The sequence below is a fragment of the Maniola jurtina genome, chromosome 17, assembly GCF_905333055.1.
Source record: "Maniola jurtina chromosome 17, ilManJurt1.1, whole genome shotgun sequence".
NCBI classification, from domain to species: domain Eukaryota; kingdom Metazoa; phylum Arthropoda; class Insecta; order Lepidoptera; family Nymphalidae; genus Maniola; species Maniola jurtina.
In genome coordinates this window covers 1,104,325-1,126,788 of record NC_060045.1, presented here as the reverse complement: position 1 = coordinate 1,126,788, position 22,464 = coordinate 1,104,325, and the positions used below count along the sequence as shown (strand labels likewise).

Here is a 22,464-nt window from a genome sequence, read left to right as displayed (position 1 = left end):
TAATCACGACAGCCGTTGAACAAAAATTGTGGTACATGTAAACTACAGGTCTATCTATCAATTAAGTACTTCTTTTAGTTTATTACCTGCCTTACCTGCCTGCCTGCCTCATGAAAAAATCTACCTCAATCACTGCTTTAATCTTAATAATTGTCGTTATTGGCTGAATTTGTGGTATTATTCCTTTAACAATGCAATAGTGAGATAATTTCGGTCATGATGATTGCGATCATCACATTGTAGCAGTCAAAATATGGCGTTAAGTCTATTGATTGGATGAAACTTTCTCATTACTGGCTACAATGCACTGTTACAACAATGAAAAAAAATTAATTCAGTCAATCACATTAATAGAGATTTTAGCAATGTGTTAGTCATAACACTCATAAGTATTGAACATTACGACTCGACCTCAATTTTGCCGCTGCTGTTGTATAGATAGTTTGATTGTGGCACGTCTAAATGAATCCTTAGTGTAACATAATCTTTCTCCGCAGGAAGTCAATCGGAAAAACACTTGAACCAACTACAATATTTATTTACAAGCTCTTTTTGTAATGCTTGTAAACCCTTAGACAAATAGAGTCTGTAAACAGTAGTCTATTTTCTTTTGTCCCTTATTTGTTTAGGGTTTTGTTAGAGTACTTTGACTTAGGCTAACAAATTGAGGGCTTAGGCTCAATTATAGGCTTCCTAGTGAAGCCTAGTTGGGGCATCGTCGCCTATCGTCGTCGTCGTTAGTCATTTTTTAAGGTTCTGTATCTTCAGAGAAAAAAAAAATACATTAAGGATCGTCGTTGTTGTTTATCAATTCGTGGGAATAAAAAACTTATAGGGTAGGTACTTCCTGTTGACCTAGAATCAGGCAGGTGCCTGAAAGTTTCCTGTAACGTTTTCAAACGTGTGTGAAGTCTGCCAATCCGAACTGGGCCTGCATGGCAGACTAAACCCTTATCATGCTGAGAGGAGAGCCGTGCTAAGTAGTGTGGCAGCGACAGGTTGATCATGATTTATGATTATGATAAAAATTAGTATCAAATAATTTTTTTTCCTGTGACCTAAAATTAAGCTTGAATTTTACCTACATTTTTACCTATAAATTTTTGTTGAAGTCACAGTTTATTATTAAGTCTACAAAATGCTTGGAGAATTCCAATTTTCGTCAAAAATACTACAAATTCTGAATTTCGTTCTACCGTTTAACGCTAGAGTGAATTTGTTGAATCAATATAATCCTGTACAAAAGAATTCACAGTAAAAAATATTTTTTGAGTATTTTATAAAAGTTAAAAACAAAAAGAATAATTATTGTGTGCAAAGGTTTTCGACAAACGTGGAAAATGCGTGGAAAGCAATTGACGTATGGGCAAAATAAAAGGTTTTATTGTAAACGGGTTTCAGACCGAACCGACCGCAAAACGAATATGAAAGAAATCTTTTTAGGTATATTTATTTATATTTCTATGTAGGAATATATTTTAATAATATTGCCAGCAAAGTGATTTCATGGGCTATTACCTAACAGTTTAATAATTATTATTCTGTAAATCAGCTACATTGGATTAGACATGTTTCTAAATACTTAAGTATAACAAGTGTAAATTAAAAATTTATAACACCCTCGACAAGTGAAAGTTACAGTAACTAGAAAAGAGCTGATAACTTTCAAACGGCTGAACCGATTTTCTTGGATTATAGCTAAGAACATTCTCGATCAAGCCACCTTTCAAACAAAAAATACAAAATTAAAATTGTTTCATTAGTTTAGGAGCTACGATGCCACAGACAGATACACAGATACACACGTCAAACTTATAACACCCCTCTTGTGGGTCGAGGGTTAAAAAGGAAAAGCCGGTTGACTGACTGATCTACTCGTATCAACGCATAGCCGGATCGGGCTGAGATAGCTATTAGTTATGACGTAGTCGTTCGGTAAGAAAGTATTTTTGACCCCTAAGGGGGTAAATAAGGGTTTGAAATTCGTAGTGGACGAAGTCGCGAGTATAAACTAGTTGAATAATAAAGCAGGACTCCTTAAAGGCAATTATAAACATTTGTGTTATCCTCTATCTCAAATTGCGGGTCCCAATATCGTCTCTCGGGACCCGGTTTGAGCAAATTAATTCAATTGATAAAGGCACGACAGTTTGGTTGTTTACAACCACCTTTGTTATCGGGGTCAGGTCGTGAACGCCCTTTTGGAATAATAATTTCACGAGTCAAAAACCATAGGACGATTTGATTGTTAAGAAACGGGCCAGCCTTACCGCAACAAACAATGATATCCATATATCCATCCTAATCCATACATATAATATCCATACTAATATTATAAATGCGAAAGTGTGCCTGTCTGTCTGTCTGCTACCAAGTTTCACGTCCCAACAGTTTAACCGATTCTGACGAAATTTGGTACTGAGTTAGCTTATATCCCGGGGACGGACATAGGCTACTGCGGAAAATCAAAGAGTTCCCGCGGGATTCCTAAAGACCCATCCACTTAACCGATTTGTATGAAAGGTACCGAAGTAGCTTGCGTCCCTGTAATTGAAATAGGCAACTTTTTATCCCGGAAAATCAAACAGTTCCCACGGGATCTATAAAAAACTAAATGCACGCGGATGAAGTCGCGGGCATAATCTAGTCAATAATAAAAAAAAAAACTTTGAGATAGCTCTGTCAAGAACCAACTTATTACAAGGGGGATGTGTGACCCGATAGATCGCCGAAATTTTCTTAACAAATATTGTTGTAATAGATGAAATATTGTGACTAGACTATAGAATACAGCATTGTAAAGTCGAAATCTCCTGAGGATGCTCCGGTGTCGGGGCGAAACGTGCGTCGAGAGTAGTGGAAAAGTCTTGTGTGGTGTTGCATGTGAGTGGTGGTGGCAGTGCTTGCTTGGGAACTTGGCTTTATTGCTTGGTTGGGGAGGTAAGCGGTGCTTAGCTTGTAACTGCATGTTTTTTCTGTTGGCAGATTTTTTCTGTTGGCAGATTATAACAAAATAATTTTTAACTGTTTCTTGCTAAATATTGTTGTGGGTGATGGGTGTTTATTATTAAACAAGTTATCTAGGAACAGTTACGCCCAAGTGACGCATCCATAGCTAAGCCGTTGATTTACGCGTAGTTTTCAACTTTACCCGTCGCGTCGCGTCGGTTTAGCGTTGACGGATTTATCGCCCGCCACCGGCGATACTTCAATATAAATCTTGTTTAGATTGTCAGGTTTGTTGGGAATTAGTTACCATTTTTTACCCGACTGCGCCAAAACCAAAAGGAAGGGTTTTGATTTTAGCAGTCTATGTATGTATCTATGTACGTATGTTTGTATCCAGATTCTGTGTTCCACCGTAGTGCCTAAACTACTGGGCCGATTTTGATGACAATTTCTCTAAAAAGAGCCAAAACAATAATCCAGGTACATGCAAAGCTCCCTGTAAGGTCATGCCCGGGAAGGAACGCTCGGTCTCGAGGTCCGTAAAAAGTAAAGTAAGTAAATTTAGTAAAGTAAGTAAGTTTAGTAAAGTAGTAAAGTAAACAAATTCCTGAAAGGCCGGCAAAACACCGGCAGTATCTCTGGTGCTGCAATTGTTCATGGGCGACGGAAATCACTTAACATCAGGTGACCCGTCTGTTCATTTGCTCGCTACTTATTATTAAAAAAAAACAATAATATTTACCAGTAGATACCTAATCTTTTAAGGGAAGCTTTTTTCCAACATTTAAAAGCAGTTAGAATAGATTTGCGTCAGTTTAAATTCAACAATATCGCGCTCGAGGTCAGTGGAAATGAACGGGTTAACGATGTAGATAAAGGCTTTATGGGACATATTAGGCGTCATTAACCCTGCCGGGTACAAATCGACCCAATCAATGAATGTCAGAGTTCGCACTTTTAGATCTGGGTGATTAAACAGATCATTGGGAAAGAGTTGGAATTTAATACCAATATGTAGCTGTTAAGTGGTTAAAACCTTTTTTTTTTATTCGTATAGGTACAAGTTAGCCCTTAACTACTTAGTCTAAGATGGAAGCGGACTAACCTGGTAGGGGTGAGGCAGTTTTTATTAAACCTACACCCCTTTGGTTTCTACACGGCATCGTACCAGAACGCTAAGTCTAAATTTTATGGCTAGTATAGCCATAAATTTTTGAAAAATCAATATGGCGTCTCTATAAAACCACGGCGGCGCTAAAAAAAGTATTTTTAGTTCGTTTTATCGAAAGGCAGACGTGGTTTTGAATTTTTTAATTACGATTTGTTAAGCAATTAAATATCACTTGTTGCGAAAAATCTCTGCTTTCAATTTGAATCTTTAATTCCTCCGTGTATTTCATCTACCTCAACACTTCACATAATTGATGGGGCAAAAACGCCGCAGTTATTTCGCCCTATCGAATTAAGGTGCCCATGCACTGGAACTGAACTGCAGCTGAACTGCGCGTCGCGTCAGCGCCCCGCAGGATATTCTCTCCAGCCGCGACGCGCGTACGTCACTGCCGCGCGTCGCGGCTGGAGAGAATATCGTGCGGGGCGCTGCCGCGACGCGCAGTTCAGCTGCAGTTCAGTTCATGTGCGTGGGCATCTTTAACATCACAGCGAAATACGAGAGTGTGTTTGTCTGTTGGTTCATCCATCACCCAGCAATACGGAGATTTTTGCATGGATATATAAGTGGATATAACTATAGTTATAAAGACCTGGAGACTTACAATTGACACAGGCTACTTTTTAACCCCCGACCCAAAAAGAGGGGTGTTATAAGTTTGACGTGTGTATCTGTCTTATGTGTCTGTGGCATTGTAGCTCCTAATGAACCGATTTTAATTAATTTAGTTTTTTTTTTTTTGTTTGAAAGGTGGCTTAATCAAGAGTGTTCTCAGCTATAATTCAAGAAAATCGATTCTGCCGTTTGAAAGTTATCAGCTGTTTTCTAGTTACTGTAACCTTCACTTGGGGGGTGTTATAAATTTTTAATTTACACTTGTTTGGTTTATTGGTTGTTGATTTGTACATTGATCACGTCACACCACAACGGATCGAGGTGATTTTTGCATGGTTATAGCACAGGCGTACCTGTACATAACCTACGTAGTTACACTACACGGTGAGTGACATACCTACTAATGGGATTTTTAAAAACTTAAATCCGCTAGGACTAAGGTTGAAATCTATAGAGTGCACTTTAACTCTGCTTAGACTTAAGTTTCAGTTAAAACGGGACAGATTTATGCCAGCGGTATAACGCTGTCTCGTTTTAAATGTCTAAAGTCCGAGCAAAGTCAAAGTGCACTCTGTAGATTTCAGCCTAAGTTGCAGGCATCATCCAGTGTCATCATAAATGACAAACTTCCCACTTTTGGCTCCCATAGCTTAAAAGACTATCGCCGAGTTTGCGACCCTTCAAGTTTGGAAGTTTAAAACTTCGTCGAAACTCAAACAAAACTTGTGCGGTGGACTGTGCCTTGGCTTACCTAAGTTTTAAAGCGATTTAACATTCTGGTACCATGCATTATTAATTTAACTGCCTTGATGTCTCGTGGTCCTTGGATAGGTTATTCGTCAAAGATTATAATATGAGTGCAAACGCGCGAGGGATTTTATTTTATATATTTTATCTTATTTGTACCAGAAAGTTGTAACAAGAAAGAAAAATAAAGAAAAAGTAGACAGTACCAGTTTGACCTGTATGTATTTATGTTCGTTCCTAAGGTGAACCGATTCTGATAAATGATGCGTAGATTCGTTTTGATGGCGCAAGTGACACTGGGTTCACTTCCATACCATTCCATTCCATCAGCCTGTATGCGTCCACTACTGGACATAGGCCTTTCCTAGAGTGCGCCACGATACACGGTCCTCCGCCTTCCTCATCCACCCGCTCCCCGCCACCTTATCAGGTCATCGGTCCAGCGGTTTAGAGTTACTGTTATTGGCTAAGAATTTCCGTAGCAGAAAAACACCATTAATTTGAGTAGCAATAAAGACGAAATTATAATAATGTTCTTTTATGTTGTAGAACCGGCAAGCTCCACTACCCTACAGACGTCTGCGGGCCGCTGTTCGAAGAGGAGCTGGAGTTCTGGGGGCTGGACGCCAACCAGGTGGAGCCTTGCTGCTGGATGACGTATACTCAGGTAAATCACCTGTAAAGTAAGTAAACTAAAGTTAAATTCTCTTTATTGTACACCTTAGCAACTAAATAAATTAGGTAGTACTGTGAGCAGGTACCTAGAAGTTTTTTTTTAATTTACAGACTAGCGCTTAGCTGCAATTAGACCTGGTAGCAAGTGATGATGCAGCCTAAGATGGAGCGCGCTTGCCTAGAAGTTGCCTATTCACTCTTGACTTGAAGGTACCCATATTAAAAGTGGATGGGAAAAGTGATGCCGGAAGGGCGTTCCATATTCCATAGCAAGTTGTATAATAGGCAGCCTTATTGGTAAAACATTTTATCATGGAGGAGATCTTTTCGCCATATCATCGAGGGGCATAGAATGGTTGGGTAATAGTTATATTTGGTAATATTTGGTAATCTAGGGTATAGTTGGGTAATAGTCCACTGAGTTTCTCAAATGTGTGCAAAAGACAAAGAGTTAGTTAGTTCTCTTTCTTAGAAATTAGACTTAGTTAACTGAATGTTGATAGAAAAATTAGGTAAAAACCCTAAAAAGAAGATGGGAAATATTAGGTGGAATCAGGAAAGAGAGGTATAACAACCGCAGACATTGTCTATCGGTGTGTGCATAGCACGACAAACATAGATAAAAAACGATCTAACTTATCAAATAGGTATGCCAAGAAAATCCACGCGTACAAGGTTGCGGATAACAGCTAGTAGTACCTACTAGTAAATAATATAAAAGTTTCCTTAATATCAAACGTTATTGTGTCGTTAAAAGGCATCAATAAAGTGTGACGTGCTCGTTTTTATGAGCGCGAACGTTTTTCGATAACATCAGACGAAACGAGAAAAGTTTGCGGACGTGTAATGGAAACTTTCAGACCTAAATGAAAAATCTTATTCGTGGCGCGCTGCAACAGATGTAGTACATTTCAGTATGATCTCAGAATACATAACAGTATAGGTATGATTGGAGACATAATAGAATGACGTGACGTGACGCATTGTGTCTTGTCTCTCCCTAACCATACTAAATGTATGAAACCGAAATGCTTCTGACGCGTCACGACACAGCATGACACGCTAGCATAATGCCTTCGGCCTTATTCGTTTTAGTACTGCATGTTGTAAACATAAGCTTTTTTTAAAGGTTTTAATGTTTGCGTTTTCCTAACGCAAAGAAGTTTTACACCAAAATAATGATATAATATTTTATCTTCATGCCCTTTTAGCAAAACATACCGACATCAAATACCAAATTATTTTACATTTGAATAAATTCATTTGCAGACATAATATAATATTCCACGTTTATTCTACGTCAAAGTATTTCTTCCAAACGAGGCTTATTCATAATATGAAAAATATTTAGGAAATTACGAGAATTAATTCTCGGTTGACATGATATCTGAGTATGAAATGAAATGTAGGTATTTCAAGCTTTTGCAGCGCCAGGGGACGATAAAAGAAGATTACTAGAAAATTAATACCGTGGTTAGACTTGAGTTAACAGTAAAGGAAAACATTGATCGTGAAGAAACCTACGTACCTACCTGAGAATTATCCATAATGTTCTCAAAGGTGTATGAAGTCTGCTAATTCGTACTTGGCCAGTTAACTATGGCCTTCTCATTCTAAGAGAAAGTATAAAATGTTTTTATAAACTATACGGTTTATAATTGTAGTAGCCGATGCCCGCGACTTTTTCAAAATCGATTCAGTAATTCCAGAGATACTAGTATAGATATTAGTATAGTTACCTAATCTACAATAGTACGAAACCGGGACGAAACAACGATTAAAAAATCTTTCTAAGAAAAATATCTAGTTCTCTTTGAATAAAGATCCTTAGAAATAGCTCAGTAAACTTTATTTCTTTTTCTAGGCAAAAAAAAAAACAACATCTAGTAATACAGCCAGGTTAATCACTTAAAGTTCCACGCCCAGACAGCTACCCTCTTAATAATTCACTCCGAAACTGCGTAGGTACTAGGTACTATAGAAATAGTAGCAGGGTCACAGATTAAGGATATACAGAGGTTCAACTAAGCAGTCTAGACAGAGAAATAGTGCGGTAAGTGAGAAAGAGCGACCCCAACTGGCCTACGCAGTTTGGGGCCATGCCCTCTGATGAAAGGTAGTCGTCGTCAATTACCACGAGATCAAAGGTCTTGGACTACTGTGTCTTTCTTTATACTGTGCCACAACTGTGTATAGTACGCGGCAGGTCGAGATTGCAATCAGGGTATGAAGCGGGGGTACGCCCCGCACACTTTCACATCACCCGCGCTTTCCCGCATCGGGACAAGCTGTTTTTTTCTTTTCAATAAGCAGGGATACAAGTGTTCTCGCTCGTGCGCTCTTTAGCTCGGATAACCATGTAGCGCGAAAAAATCAATAAAGCGGGATTTTTCTTTGTGCGATTTTGTTGCGTGAATATTCACAGGTCACAATCACAGGATTAAGGTCAAATAGCAAGTGTTACATATTATGAAAAGGCCTTTTACGTAATTTTTACAAGCTATCTGTGAAACGGTCACCTCTAGGTACTAAGGTAACAATATGGCAGGGTTACACAAATTTTCGCAATTTTCTATTTATATGATCCTCTGGCTTAACTGGAGACAGGCTTAGCCAATGGACTCTATTCTAACAATTCAATTTGGAGACAGGAGACCTTCCAATAAAGAGCATGTCTCAGAAATAGCCTACAGCGTCTTAAGGATTTAAGGCTTGGGCGTACATGACACAAAGGTGTTTCAAACGCGGTTGAAAATTGTTATATCTTTGTTATCTTTTCACGACCTATCATTCGCTGATCCAATTTTGACGAAATTTTGTACAGAGGTGGTTTACATGCTGGAGACGGGTATAGGCTACTCTTTGTTCCAGAAAATCAAAGTTCCCGCGGGATGGGTAAAGTTGTAGGCATTAACAAGTATAAATAATGCATGGGGACAAAATTATTCATTCTGACCTACCCTTTTCATATTTCTATCTCGTTAATTTCATGACATTTAATTTCACGCTGTCCCTTCCCATTGCAAATCGAATCTTCAACCGAATTGGAAACGTAGTAATTCTACGAATTTTCGAATAAAATTGCTTGAAAATTTTATTGAAAAGGTTGTTGAATTTTGATCGTCGTCGCTGAAATTTTTTTTTGCTTAAATCACTTCCGGAATAACTGATTTCGAACGAATACGTGGACGGAATTCTTACGGAAATTTTTGAGACTTTATATTTCGGCCAATAATCTAAATACTATATCAAAGGTAAAAGTGACTGACTGATCGAACAACGCATAGCTCAAACTACTGGACGGAGCGGCCTGAAATTTGGCATGCAGAATAATAGCTATATGACGTTAATATCCGCTAAGAAAGTAATTTTGAAAATTCAACCCCTAAGGTAATAAAATAGGGGTTTGTAATTTGTGTAGTCCATTCGTGGACATACGCTAGTATGGTATAATGACAGACGCCATCCATTAGGGACGTGTGGAATGTAGCTGCAGATCTCAGCAGAAATATAACGTGCTAAAAGGGTTTTTTGTGCTAAAGTCAAAGTCAAAGTCATTTAAATTCAAATTGGGTACTATTGTACTCTTTCTGATTGTCAAACAATGATGTAGAGGCGATATTAAAACTAAAGTTACAAGTGCTTAAATAGTAGGTAATTCTATATCAATAGCTGAAATTTCTAGCATAAATAAAATTAAAATATGAGATAGGTGGTTTTATAAGCATCCTCCGTCTACCATTATCAGAATATTTTATTGATAAATGAATAGGTACTCCACTCCACTTTGTATAGACCCTTATTATATTACTCCGATATTATTACAAGAAAAAATATAGGTATCTGCTCCTTACCAACGAACTAGAATACAGGTCAAATATAAACAAGTAATATTGTATCATTACTTCAAGTATAACCTTATTATCTAGACCCGGATACAAAGATCAATGGCATATCCCTTAGAATCGAAAGGTACTCGTGTTTTGTAACCGAACCCCGCATCAAAGGTTATATTATTATTGATATTACTTGTAACCTACCGACTTGAGATTCAGGAAAAAATATGAATTCTGTACCTTTAACCGAATTGTTTTGAATTTTGTATTACTATCTTATCTTCCTGTTTTTAACCGACTTCAAAAAACGGGAGATTCGCTATTTAACTCTTGGTTTTTTTTTGTATGTTTGTTACGCGATTACTCCGGTAAATATGAACCAATTTTTATATTTGTTTTTATTTGTGGTAGGCTATACTTTCGAGGTGATCCAATTTCAGTAGATCTGGGGGTGACAACTATCAACCCCCCCCCCCCCCCCCCCCCCCTCCCCTCCAGTAACACCCAGTCAAACACACCACACATTACACACCATCACAATACCACCAAATGCACATAACTCCAATAGGTGCGTCGCGTCGTGCGTGTCCGGCATTGAACCCAAATAGGAAGCCAAAGTCGTAACTAACCGCTAGGCTACCACGTTTTTGCACTGATTACCGATTCTCGACAGGGGTTTGGAATTTCATAATTTCTAAATTTATGGTCTAGTCTGGTGGGAGGCTTCGGCCGTGGCTAGTTACCACCCTCCCAGCAGAGCCGTGCCGCTAAGCGATTTAGCGTTCCGGTACGACATCGTGTAGAAACTAAAGGAGTATAGTTTTAATGAAAACTGCCACACCCCTTCCAGGTTAGCCAGCTTCCATCTTAGATTGCATCATCACTTACCACCAGGTGAGATTGCAGTCAAGGGCTAACTTATATCTGAATAAAAAAAATTGTACCAGTGAGGTAACCTAAAAACCCTTGTTCCAGCATCGAGACACGCAGGAGACCCTGGCCGTCCTGGACCGCTTGGACCTGGACACGGAGAAGCCGTCTGATGAGGAGGTGGCTCGCAAGTTCGGCTTTGAGGAGGATTACTACAACGGCACGGTCTCGTGGTGGCAGCAGCTGAAGCCCCAGATGTGGTCACTGTTCGATGAACCTTATAGTTCTAACGCTGCTAAGGTAAGATGGGTGAAATAGGATTAGATAAATAACCCAGTCAGAACAAATAGTAATTTAAATGAAGAAACCGATCTTGAAATTAGGCTTTTCTTTATATTCATGCTTTAATATTTTCTTTTAGGCTATTTAGGCTTTTAGATAGACATGATAAACAAATTTTTGTCTACGAAACATTTCCAAAATTCATGCTTATAAAGACGTTAAAAATCTATACTTAAATTAAAATGTCTTCTGTTTTAACTCTGGAACATGTCTGTCTGCTGTAAAACTGTATGAAAGGAAAAGAAACTAAAACTAACTTAATAAATAAACAGCTAACAAATAAAAAATACTGGTCAACCCACAGCTAAATCCAGTGGATTTAACTGTTGGTTGACCAACAGTAAGTAGATTTTTTTGATAATTAAGATTAAGAGAAGAAGACAATCATTTAATAACATAAATAGAACCGAACCACTATTAGTTTCATTTTAAACATTTTAACAAACTTCTTGGCTCTAACGTATTTCACTTTACCGACTTAAGCTTGACGTTGATAAATTAAGCAGGCTGTGTGTTAGACATCTCCTTTTATACACAAGCTACTTCTACTTTACTACAAGTAGCTTAGATTCCATTGAAAAACTAAGAAATCTTGGAAAAAAATGCATTTTGTCAAAAATTTAGGTTTTTGTTAATCCCGTGAGAACTCTTTCTCATTTAAGAAATAAAAATATTAGTGCCTGACTCCAGGATACAAATTGTCCCTGTACCACCAAAATTCATCAAGTTTGGTTCAGGGTCAACTGTCCAAATGTGAAGTTAGTTCCTCTACCTAGTAATTTAAAAAATCCGCTCTCAAATAATTAACTCCACAGCATTGTCAATATTTTTCTCCTTTCAGATAATCGGCGTAATATCAGTGTTTTTTATTTGCGTATCAATAATATCGTTTTGCTTGAAAACGCATCCGGACATGAGAGTGCCAGTGATACGGAACTATACAGTGACTACCGCGAACCAAAGTCCAGGCTGGGCGTTGGACAAAGTTCAGACCAACGCTCACGTCGCGTTCTTCTACATCGAGTGTGTGTGCAACGCGTGGTTTACCCTCGAGATCCTCGTCAGATTCATATCCTCGCCCAATAAATGCGAATTCGTCAAATCCTCCGTCAATATCATCGACTATATCGCCACCATGAGTTTCTACATCGACTTGATCCTCCAAAAGTACGCGTCCCACGTCGAGAACGCCGACATACTAGAGTTCTTCTCGATAATTAGGATTATGAGACTTTTTAAATTGACCAGGCACTCGTCCGGCCTCAAGATCCTCATTCAGACTTTCAGAGCGTCCGCAAAGGAACTGACGCTATTAGTGTTTTTCTTGGTGCTTGGAATTGTGATTTTCGCAAGTCTGGTGTATTATGCGGAACGGATACAGACGAATCCGCATAATGACTTCAACAGCATACCGCTGGGGTTGTGGTGGGCGCTGGTTACCATGACAACGGTGGGGTATGGTGATATGGCGCCGAAGACTTACGTCGGTATGTTCGTCGGAGCTCTGTGCGCGTTGGCTGGTGTAAGTAGTCCTAATGTTTCTTAAGTACTGACTATTGAATTGAAATTAATGTATTTATGTATCATCTTGTATTATCTTTTGGAATCATGTTAAGAGAGAGTTATTCAGAGTTAATTTGGTAGCTATCTATAAATTTTCTGGATAAATTATTGTCCTTATAACAACAACACAATATCAAAAACAATATCAATAAAATTGTTTTTATAGTCTGATTTATAGTCACAAAGCAATAACCTTTATGTAGATGAGTAAGTAAACTTGGCAATAGACGCTATTAAACCTTAAATATAAAGATCATTGTACCAGTGCACTGGTAAGTACATACTGTACAGTCTACAGCTGGCACTATAATCCAAGTTCCTAAAATGTTTTTTTTTGGTAGTGGATCAGTCTCCTGCAGAAAGACTTTGACCAGATATTGAAATTAGAAACTGTCGAAGAAGATATTCGTCGAAGAACAGAGATAAGAGAGAGAGAGAATTAATCCAGAATGATTGAAGTCCACAATGTACGCCTGTGTAGGGTCCTTTCAGATAAACCGATACGGAGAGCAGGAAAAATTTTGATTGCATTTAAAATTGAGTTTTTGGACAGTGAAATACAAGGTTTATATTTAAACCGGCTAGAGGACGCTCAAGAATGTTGTTATTTTATAATAATAAAGAAAATAAACCTTATTTTTATGTCTAAAAACTCAATGATAAAATAAATATGATCACCTCTGTGAACTCTCCGCTATTTACTATTAACAAAAAAAATCTTAAATTGTTATTAATTTAGAACTACGTACTGAAGAATTTAATAATGATCTATCAATACCAGGTGCTGACGATAGCTCTGCCCGTGCCAGTCATAGTATCAAACTTTGCGATGTACTACTCGCACACGCAGGCGCGGGCGAAGCTGCCCAAGAAGAGACGAAGAGTGATCAACGTCGAGCCCACTAGACCACCACTACGTAAGTTGACTAAGCCCTAGGATGTCTGTCAACTGAAGGGAACGGAACGGAAATGTCATCTCTCTAAAATTTGCCTGGCTGATTAATACAGTCAGGTTTTTCAAATTGACTTATACCGTTTGTTTGTAATGTACCATTCGAGACAATTTTGCTAAAATTCGGCAACACATACTGATTTGTAGCGCGTGTTTGTTATGTATCATTCGAGCTCTTGGCTCAATTAGTGTGCTCCATTTTGACATCTTGCGCTCGCAGTGGCTGACTTGTAATGTAACACTCAAAACAAAATTCGCTCAAAACAAATGGATATAGGTCCTTTGTAAGAACTTCCACATACCGCGTTCCTGCGCCGCCTGAATCCAGCGGCTTGCTGCAACTCGTTTGATGACGTCTGCCCACCTATTGGGGGGGGGGGGGGGGAGAAGCCTTACAACGCTGCGCTTTCCGCTGCGAGATTGCCATTGTAGCACCTTAGGACCCTGACGTCTACAGATTTTTCGAAATATGTACTTTACCCATTGTCACTTCAGCTTCGCAACATGTCTGTTGAGCTATTTCGAAATGCTCAGGCAGTGAAATAACTTTTTCAACGAAAAATAAAATATGTTTTACAATTTAGGAGCACCCGGAGTGCCAGGTGGTCAAGCAGGTCCGATGGCACCAGGCATGGGTCAACAGGCTGCAAACCGAAGAATGAATGCCATAAAGACGAACCATCCAAAAGACATCATAGGACCTAACATGGGTAAGCTTTAGCACCATCTTCTGTAGAAACTTAAAATAAAAAATGATAAATGTATAAAAATTCCTAATACAATATTTTTTTGTACTATTAATAAACATGTATGATAATATTAATAATGTTAAATTAATATGATATGAAATAAAGGATATGAACAATTTAGGATTATTGGCATCTTATTTGGCACAACATTGGCATACAAACAATTTTCATTACAGATTTGACTCAACCAAATTCACCTTTCAAAATTAACAACAAAATTAAAAATTACTAAGATATCACTTGACATATTCAGTAAATATAACATTTATAATTTTATGTTTTGCAATAATAAAATAATTTACATATTATTAAGTATTTTTTAAACTTTAGATACTGAAAATGTCATAGGATACAACTGTATTATACTAACTAGTTATCACGCTAATAAATAAAACTTAAAATCAAGGGATATTATTAGTAACAATTCAATACTGAGTACAGTAATTATTACAAAAGTTACTTCTGCATTAATTGATGTTTTTACGTATGATACAAAGGTCTAACACATAAAAGCTTTAAAAGATAATTAATCTAAACTTTAAAATGGATACATACAACAACCTTATGTACTACGTCTGTATGTACTATTCAATACATAGAGACAGTAACACAGACTAACAAAAATTTAAAAATTGGATTTGGTAATATAGATATAAATATAAATGAGAGCTAAATAAAAAGATAGCAATATAGATATTTTTTCATTGATATAAATGTTCTTTGAAAATACTCCATAGTATCGATGTAATGTATTAATAACAAAATATGAAGGCAATGGATGACAAAGGAAATAGGTTAACCGCGCTCTATTTCAGTTGACCCGAAAACCTTTACACTTTCGTAATAGACAACCACAATACATTTATAACGTAATATTTTATAATACCTTTGTCAGTGTTGAAAACTTAATATTGCCCAATTTTACAAAATATACATTATATTGAACAAAGGGGTTGTTCAATCAACAAAAGAAAGAAAAGGATCAAAATAAGAAATTAATCTAACCATTGAAGTAACTTACCCCCAATGAAACAGCTGAATGAATGAAGAATCTTAAGACCTGACTTCTGTGTAAGAAACATGACATGTTCCAGTCAATTACTTTAGTTATTTTTATCTAAAGGACTTTTTGACCTGGAAATTGAGACTCCTCAATGACAATACAAAGAAAAATATGATATTTTTTCTATTTCACTTAGATTCTCAAGGCATTACTAAAAATATCCCTTTAGAATGTAAAATAGTTTTAGGTGCTCACGTAACTAACAGCTTACGCGGTGTAATCCTCCACAGATGGTGATCGTAGCGAACTAGAGGCTATGATCCAAACAACACCAAACAACTGCAAAAGAAAAAATTTAAATATGCTTTAAAAAGCGAAACACCGGCTGGCTCCGGCAACGGGCTTACTATGTCGCCTGCACAAACGGAAATAGCTTACGGGAATGTTAAAATTAATCTAACACATTAATAATGATCATTTTAATCACCAATTTGCACCAAATCAAGGCATCTTCAAGCAGCACACGGATCCAATGTAGGTCCTATTGCCTCATCGGTGAGAGAGGAAGGTTCGAGAATTGAATGTTCTGTGGAGCTTGTTTAGTTTAGTTTTGCTTTGCCTGTTCCTAAGTTAGCGTTAGATGTCTATGCATCACTGTACAGTGCTAATTCGGATGTTCATCAAACATTAATTTAATACAAACTATAAGCTTGATTGAGTGTATTTAGTTCAGCAGAGATTTTGAAAAATATGCTTGAACCAAAAAAAAATACAATTACTGTTATCAAAGAGACTAAGATCCTTTTCATGTGTTTGTGTAAGTTGATGTTTGATAGCGCTTCGTTTTATGTACAGCCAAATTAGCATTCATTTCATTATTTTTAGTTTATCGTCATGATTTTTAACAGTTTATTTACTTGTCATATGTACAGAAATAAATGTTCATTAGGTAATCTTTCATCTTATTTACTGTGTATATTTGTTTATTTTTAGGAATCACAGCAAAAAAGTAATTTATTAAAAACACATAAGCCCGATTTATAATCGCATGGACTTATAGTTTATTCTTTATCGAAAATGATCGTTTCTAACGTATTGGAAATGATTCCTTGCATATACAGTAGTAGGTATATATGCCACCGACTGCGCCATATATTATTATGTCAAAATATAAATATAGCTATAGGCTTGAACTTTATTAATTTACAGTTACATAGAATACGGCATATTTAGTATCATTTTACTTTTCTTTAGTTATCAGAACAGTGGTCAGAACTATACCATGGCTTCTTTACTTTTCTCTCTCCATGCAATTTTATATCGGACGCCTACTGAATCGATGTTTCAAAAATTTAGCTTTTAGTACTTAAACATTCATACAAGAGTATACTTTCAGGCAACCACGTACAAACAACAACTATTAGTAACTCCACACCTCAAGAAACCCCGGCACTACTCCACAAGGCGGTACTAGTTTAAACAGCTTACACTGTTGTTAAAGTTGATCGCACATCTATTGACACCCACCGCATTTCAGTACGGATTGCAACATTTTTTCCTAATTTAAACTCCTTATAGGTACATGGCAGTACTAATCAAAGAAATCTATGGCCTGCATTTTGGATTTTATTTTTGTTTCAACCCAATATGTCGCGTGGGTTCTTACAAATACGCTTACAAATTTTAATTGCCCGACTATACTATAAAAAGTGGAAGTTTTGGTTCAAACATTTTCACAAAATTGGTTCAATCATAGTGAACTTTACAATCAATCTAAACTCGTCAGTTCAATATCGAGACAGTTATTTTAACGATAAAGTTAAACTTGATCTTGATCACTAATAACTTTATTAACTCCATTGGAACATTGCATAAAATATTTGTTGATCATGAATAATCACAATAATTGGTTAATCAAATGTGACATGGACGAATGCTACTGTACCAACGACATGTAATATCAGACTGTACATACTGTACTACTTCGATTAAATAAAGTAGTTTTAGATTGTTAATACCTTGTCCATGAACGACTTTGTCCTCTGGCAGATCTACATGTCAGAGCTTCAGGTTGAGTTTGAAGTTCCAATCAATAGAGTCTTTAATTATTGTTGCAATCGACGGTGCCATAGTGACGCCGGGTTGCTTAGGTCCTTCAGTTGAAAAGTACAGTGCGTGCGGAGCGTTATAGATGTGTGATCACTTTATCAGCTTTAGAATAGTACTTACTGTGTGGACTGTTTAATACATTATCATACTTAAATATTTAATAGCAAAGATGATAATATTACAATTCACCAAGTGAGTACAGTAACAAATGTGCTAAAATACTAACAAATTCTGTGTCTTCTTAAATATTATCGAAAATCAGTCAGTAAGAGTAGCACTTTTAGACTTGTCTGGCGACGTAGCCAATTTTATAAGCGTAGCCACAACTGACCAGTTCCTACGTGGAGTTTGGATACTCTGGCGACTCTCACTTTTGATAATATGCTCAATATTTTAGAGTGTAGAGCAAGTTTAAGATTAAATAAATAAAATTAAAAATAACAAGAAGGAATTTGACCGCCCTACTTTGTTAGCCGTTTCTAAAGATTCAACTCAATTTAGATAATGACGTAGGCCGAAATTTTTTTTCCTAAAAAATAACGCGATATCGATAAGAGCTCGGATAAAAGACAAAGTTGAACAAAACAGAGTGACGTGAATATCCCATTATAATTGGATGGTGCGTAGAATGTATTGAAATATTTAACGTAATTTGTCAAGGTGTTATCTTCGATAATGATCAGTTTAGCTTTACCTGATGGCTCACGTTATCATGATAAACCCATCGCTGGCGCACTACTGAACACGGGTCTCTTTTCAGAATGAAGTCAAAAGTTCAATGTTCAAATTCGATGTATCTGTTTGATTCGTACTCTTTACTATTACGTATTCTGAGGTCGTGCAAAGATTAGTTGTTTGATCAGCATAAAATATTTTTGTTGATTCTTTTTATTTGAATTATTATACTTACCAAGAGTATCGCATTTACAGTAAAAATATTACTTATTTGTTTGTACAATTTCTGTGTATTTTATGTGTAAATCTGTCCTAATGAGTCTAGAAGAGTGAAATAGTAGAAGTGTAAACGTCTATTGTGTCTATGTGATGTGTCTTTGTCTATGTCTATGTCTATAACCCTGAATACAGAAACGTTCCTTAAAATCTGAGATCCCTTTTTTAATTTATGGATATCCCCAATATTTAAGGCACCTTTAAATATTGAACGTTTCAGTATTCTACCAATAGTGGAGTCATACTCAGCTTTTTGTGTCTGTAAAAAATCAAAAAGCTCATCAGTGGTTTTTATATCAAAAATTAATCTATTTAATCTAAATGTAGCATGCTCACTGAATGAATGTAGATTAATGTTCAAATAATCCAAATTTCATTCAAATTTTGTTATGATGTGTCGTATTTTTCCTAAGTGGTTCTTGAACTCGTCACCGAAGTTGGTGTTTTTCAATTTGTATGGATGGCTGAATTTGAAAACGTGATTTAGAGGCCTTCTTATTATGTATATTCATTACATGGAAATATTAATTTACTCTGTCGTGATTTAACGTTTTCATACTAATTCAGCAAAGCAACGTTACGCCAGGGGTGTATTCTTTAAAAACTTTATCTTAAAACTTGCATTTAGATATTTATTAAAAAATTCGCCAAATTCCGTGACGAGTTTGTTAATTGGAAAACTAATGCTTAAAATTCCTATAAAACAAATTCTTTTAGTGATACAGGTATTGATATTAAAGTTTCTAATCTTCTTCTTATTTCTACAGTTGCAAGCTTAATGCCGGGGATAGATTTATCAGTTGCCACACGTCTCACACCAAGTCCCCGTGACATGAGCCCTGCACTAGCTATCGCCATACCAATGATGAAGTCAGTCAACTTGGTACCAGCACAGTGCTTCGACAACATGGCGTACCATACAGAAAAACGGATAGAGCAACCTTTAGAAGAAAACAAAGCCTCTAGTAGACAAGATTCAGTTGAAAGTGATAACACAGTCAAAGCAAATGATTACAACAACGAACAATACGATAAAATTGAAGAAAAAACAGATGCAAGAACTCCTCTACTCAGAGGTCATAAAAACGAATCGCTTGATGAAAATAAACTTAGAGATGCAAATATCGAAAAGCGAAAATCATCAGCTTCAACATAACGAATAATGCATAACACAAATAGTAATGTATGATATCGAACTAATATTACTGCTAAGTTAGTAAAAGAGACCAATAGTATACTAAGAATTATTTTGAAATTGTAAAAGCACGCTATATTTGTAACATATTAGAATCAAAGCGATTTGGGTAAAATGGCTGAAGCGGTGCCCAATTTGATAAATCTAAAAATTTATATCGAGAAATTAAAAATACGAAATTATTGAAATCACAATTTTGTATTAAATTGAAATAACACTTTCTTTGAGGTTTGATGTATCATACATTCATTAAAAATGTAAATTAAATTTCAATTAGGAGTAAGTACGTTTTTTGCAGAATACAATCATTGAACTTTAAAATTTAAGTATTAAAGGCCGTGATAGTTTTAAGTTGTAATTAAGAAAGATCTAAACTATTTTAAATGTAAAAATAGTCATTTTATTCTGGTAATTTTGGTCTTAGTTTAAAATTAGGGGTTGAGGAGTCATTGAAATCAATTTGTACTAATCCATTTTACCCATCGTTTTCTATTCTCGACGCTTTTTATACCTATTTCTTGAAATATCTCTTGATTAATTTACCATGCAAACCTTTAAAGTTTCCTATAAAGTTAACTATGTTCTTAACTTATTGCCGACTATCAAACATCAAATTCAGATTAATTTATCCTTATCTAGTGCTATTTATGCAACAACTTTAAAACAAACACAACTTTTAAATCTGAAATTTTGAAATGTTTTCAAATCGCTCTAAAGACATAACCCTCATCATCATTAAAAGATGAATGATAAATAATAGTGGTATATCGGTGAAATTAATAATAATTCAATCTATTTGTAATCTGTCGATAAGTTACTTAGCAACGTTGTTATTTGTCAAAAAGTCCATACAATATTTGACAAACAACAACGTTGCTAAGTAATAAACAGATTACATTTAGGATTTATTAAATTAATTTCGGTTGTGAATAATTACGAAAGTTGATAGTATGGACTACCTACTCACTTGTTTTCACTACAAATATTATAGATGAAAGAACAGAACGAAATAATATAAAGACGGTTTGCTACAGAATTTAAAATAAGAAAGGTAGCGTATCTCGAGCCAAACGATAAAAAATAGTAGGTACTCAAGGATTTCAAATATATAGTGCCACCAGTCTATCTGTTCAGGTGACAGCGACGCTAATGGAGAATTCCGTATTGGTGTTTACGAAATTCTGGCATAAAACAACTTTAAACGCAAATTGAAGTTTGCTTCTATTTCCATTTTCAGGTGGCCTAACTCTATCCCTCACCAGTTTAGTTTCAACAGTTTCAACTTTTGTCGTGCAAGGTTAATTGATATGGACGTAAGGTAGTTTATATTTAGAAAAAATATAATCACATATTCTATCCATTTGTCTATCCAATAAACATACAAAATTTAGTAACAATGAAACTTAAATCGACTATTGAATATTGATGCTTATTCAGATGTACACAAAACTGAATTAAAAAAATATGACCCTAAGGTTCTAGTGTAGGTAACAGTCCGTTTTGGCACGGTTTGGAAAGTAGATTCTATTGCGAGAAACCGGCAGAAATCCAGCTTTAATATTATCACTTTTTGATTAAAAAAAAATTTATCAGAAAAATCTCTGGATATTTGTATTTCAAGGAAATTTTTAGCGAGATGTAGGTACGATGCCAAAGAAATTAAGAGACATTTCTATTCTGTTTTGTATAAGACTCGTGTACATCTGAATTAGCTCAAAGTGTAGTGCTTACTAAATATTTAGCTAAATGACTAAACAGAAGGGGTAATTTGAAGCGCAAATTACAAGCACTAAGCATGCACTAGAACTAAGTAAACGAAGCGATTTGCATTCATGAGAAGACGCGAGATGAATCTATGTTAGCTTTCCTCTTAGAAATTAGTAAAGCAGTCGTCTTGCTTATACAAGGATAACCCAGTTTTTGTTAATTTTCAGTAAACGACGAAGCATAGAAATCGAAAAAGGGGCCACAAACTCAGATCAAATTTTATTAATGGCCGACTCAAAATAACAGTTACGAACTACTCGTACAATCGAATTGACGACACCAGCCTTTTTTTTATCTCTCGTTTTACATGTTTAGGTTGAAGTACACTCTGAAAAATACTTATGTTTTTTCAAAATATGTCTTTGTGTAGTAATAACAGATTTCTTTAACTTTTCTAAATGAGAAGCTGGCGAACAAAAAGGTGTGATTACACCTATCAAAATAGTTTTTTTTTTAATTCAACCTGGACATTTTTGACCCATTGAATACAAATGTAAACTAATTTCTCCAAGTAAAATAGTCTAAAACTGTATTAAAAAATCTTTTTTTGACAGATACGACAGACAGACTGACAGGCAGACGATGGAGTGATCAAATATATTATCTGAACATATTCCTGTTTTCTTGCTTTTTGAGGAACGTAACCCTAAAATTAGTCCAAAGATCATTATTTCGACGACTACATACAAACTTGAATTCATTTCCAAGCAAAACGGCCTAAAAAGAGTCCAAAGTAAGTTTTCGATCAAAACGGTGTAGTCAAGTTTCAGAAGCTTTTTCAGTTTTTTGCCAAAATTTTGTTTCGCGCAATTACACCGTTTTGTTCGACAGCTCTTACAGAATGGATGTGACACACATACAGACAGACGAACAGACAGACTTAACAAAATTGTTAGGGTTCTTAGGACTACGGCGGAACCCTAAAAACTGTTTTTAAATTATTGGATAGTGTTTGCTCAATAGTAATGCT

At 36.0% G+C, this 22,464-nt stretch overlaps 1 protein-coding gene across 4 annotated transcripts in view; it reads left to right on the top strand.

Annotated features, from left to right (window-relative positions):
• LOC123873554 (potassium voltage-gated channel protein Shaw-like) overlaps nucleotides 1–21,942 on the top strand; it is a 98,053-nt gene extending 76,111 nt beyond the window's left edge. Inside the window, exons 4-10 of one of the 4 annotated variants that reach the window (XR_006797706.1) lie at nucleotides 6,032–6,149; nucleotides 10,969–11,163; nucleotides 12,047–12,727; nucleotides 13,550–13,685; nucleotides 14,305–14,430; nucleotides 15,763–16,006; nucleotides 19,300–19,423. Coding sequence is in view for 2 of the 4 variants with exons in the window: in XM_045918417.1 (XP_045774373.1) it covers nucleotides 6,032–6,149; nucleotides 10,969–11,163; nucleotides 12,047–12,727; nucleotides 13,550–13,685; nucleotides 14,305–14,430; nucleotides 19,300–19,688 (1,645 nt within the window). In the remaining 2 variants the exon portion in view is untranslated. Of the gene's footprint in view, nucleotides 1–6,031; nucleotides 6,150–10,968; nucleotides 11,164–12,046; nucleotides 12,728–13,549; nucleotides 13,686–14,304; nucleotides 14,431–15,762; nucleotides 16,041–16,868; nucleotides 16,940–19,299 lie in introns of all 4 variants that reach the window. The other 3 variants (XR_006797705.1, XM_045918418.1, XM_045918417.1) reach the window with 3 other exon arrangements.
• The last annotated feature ends 522 nt before the right edge of the window (nucleotides 21,943–22,464 follow it).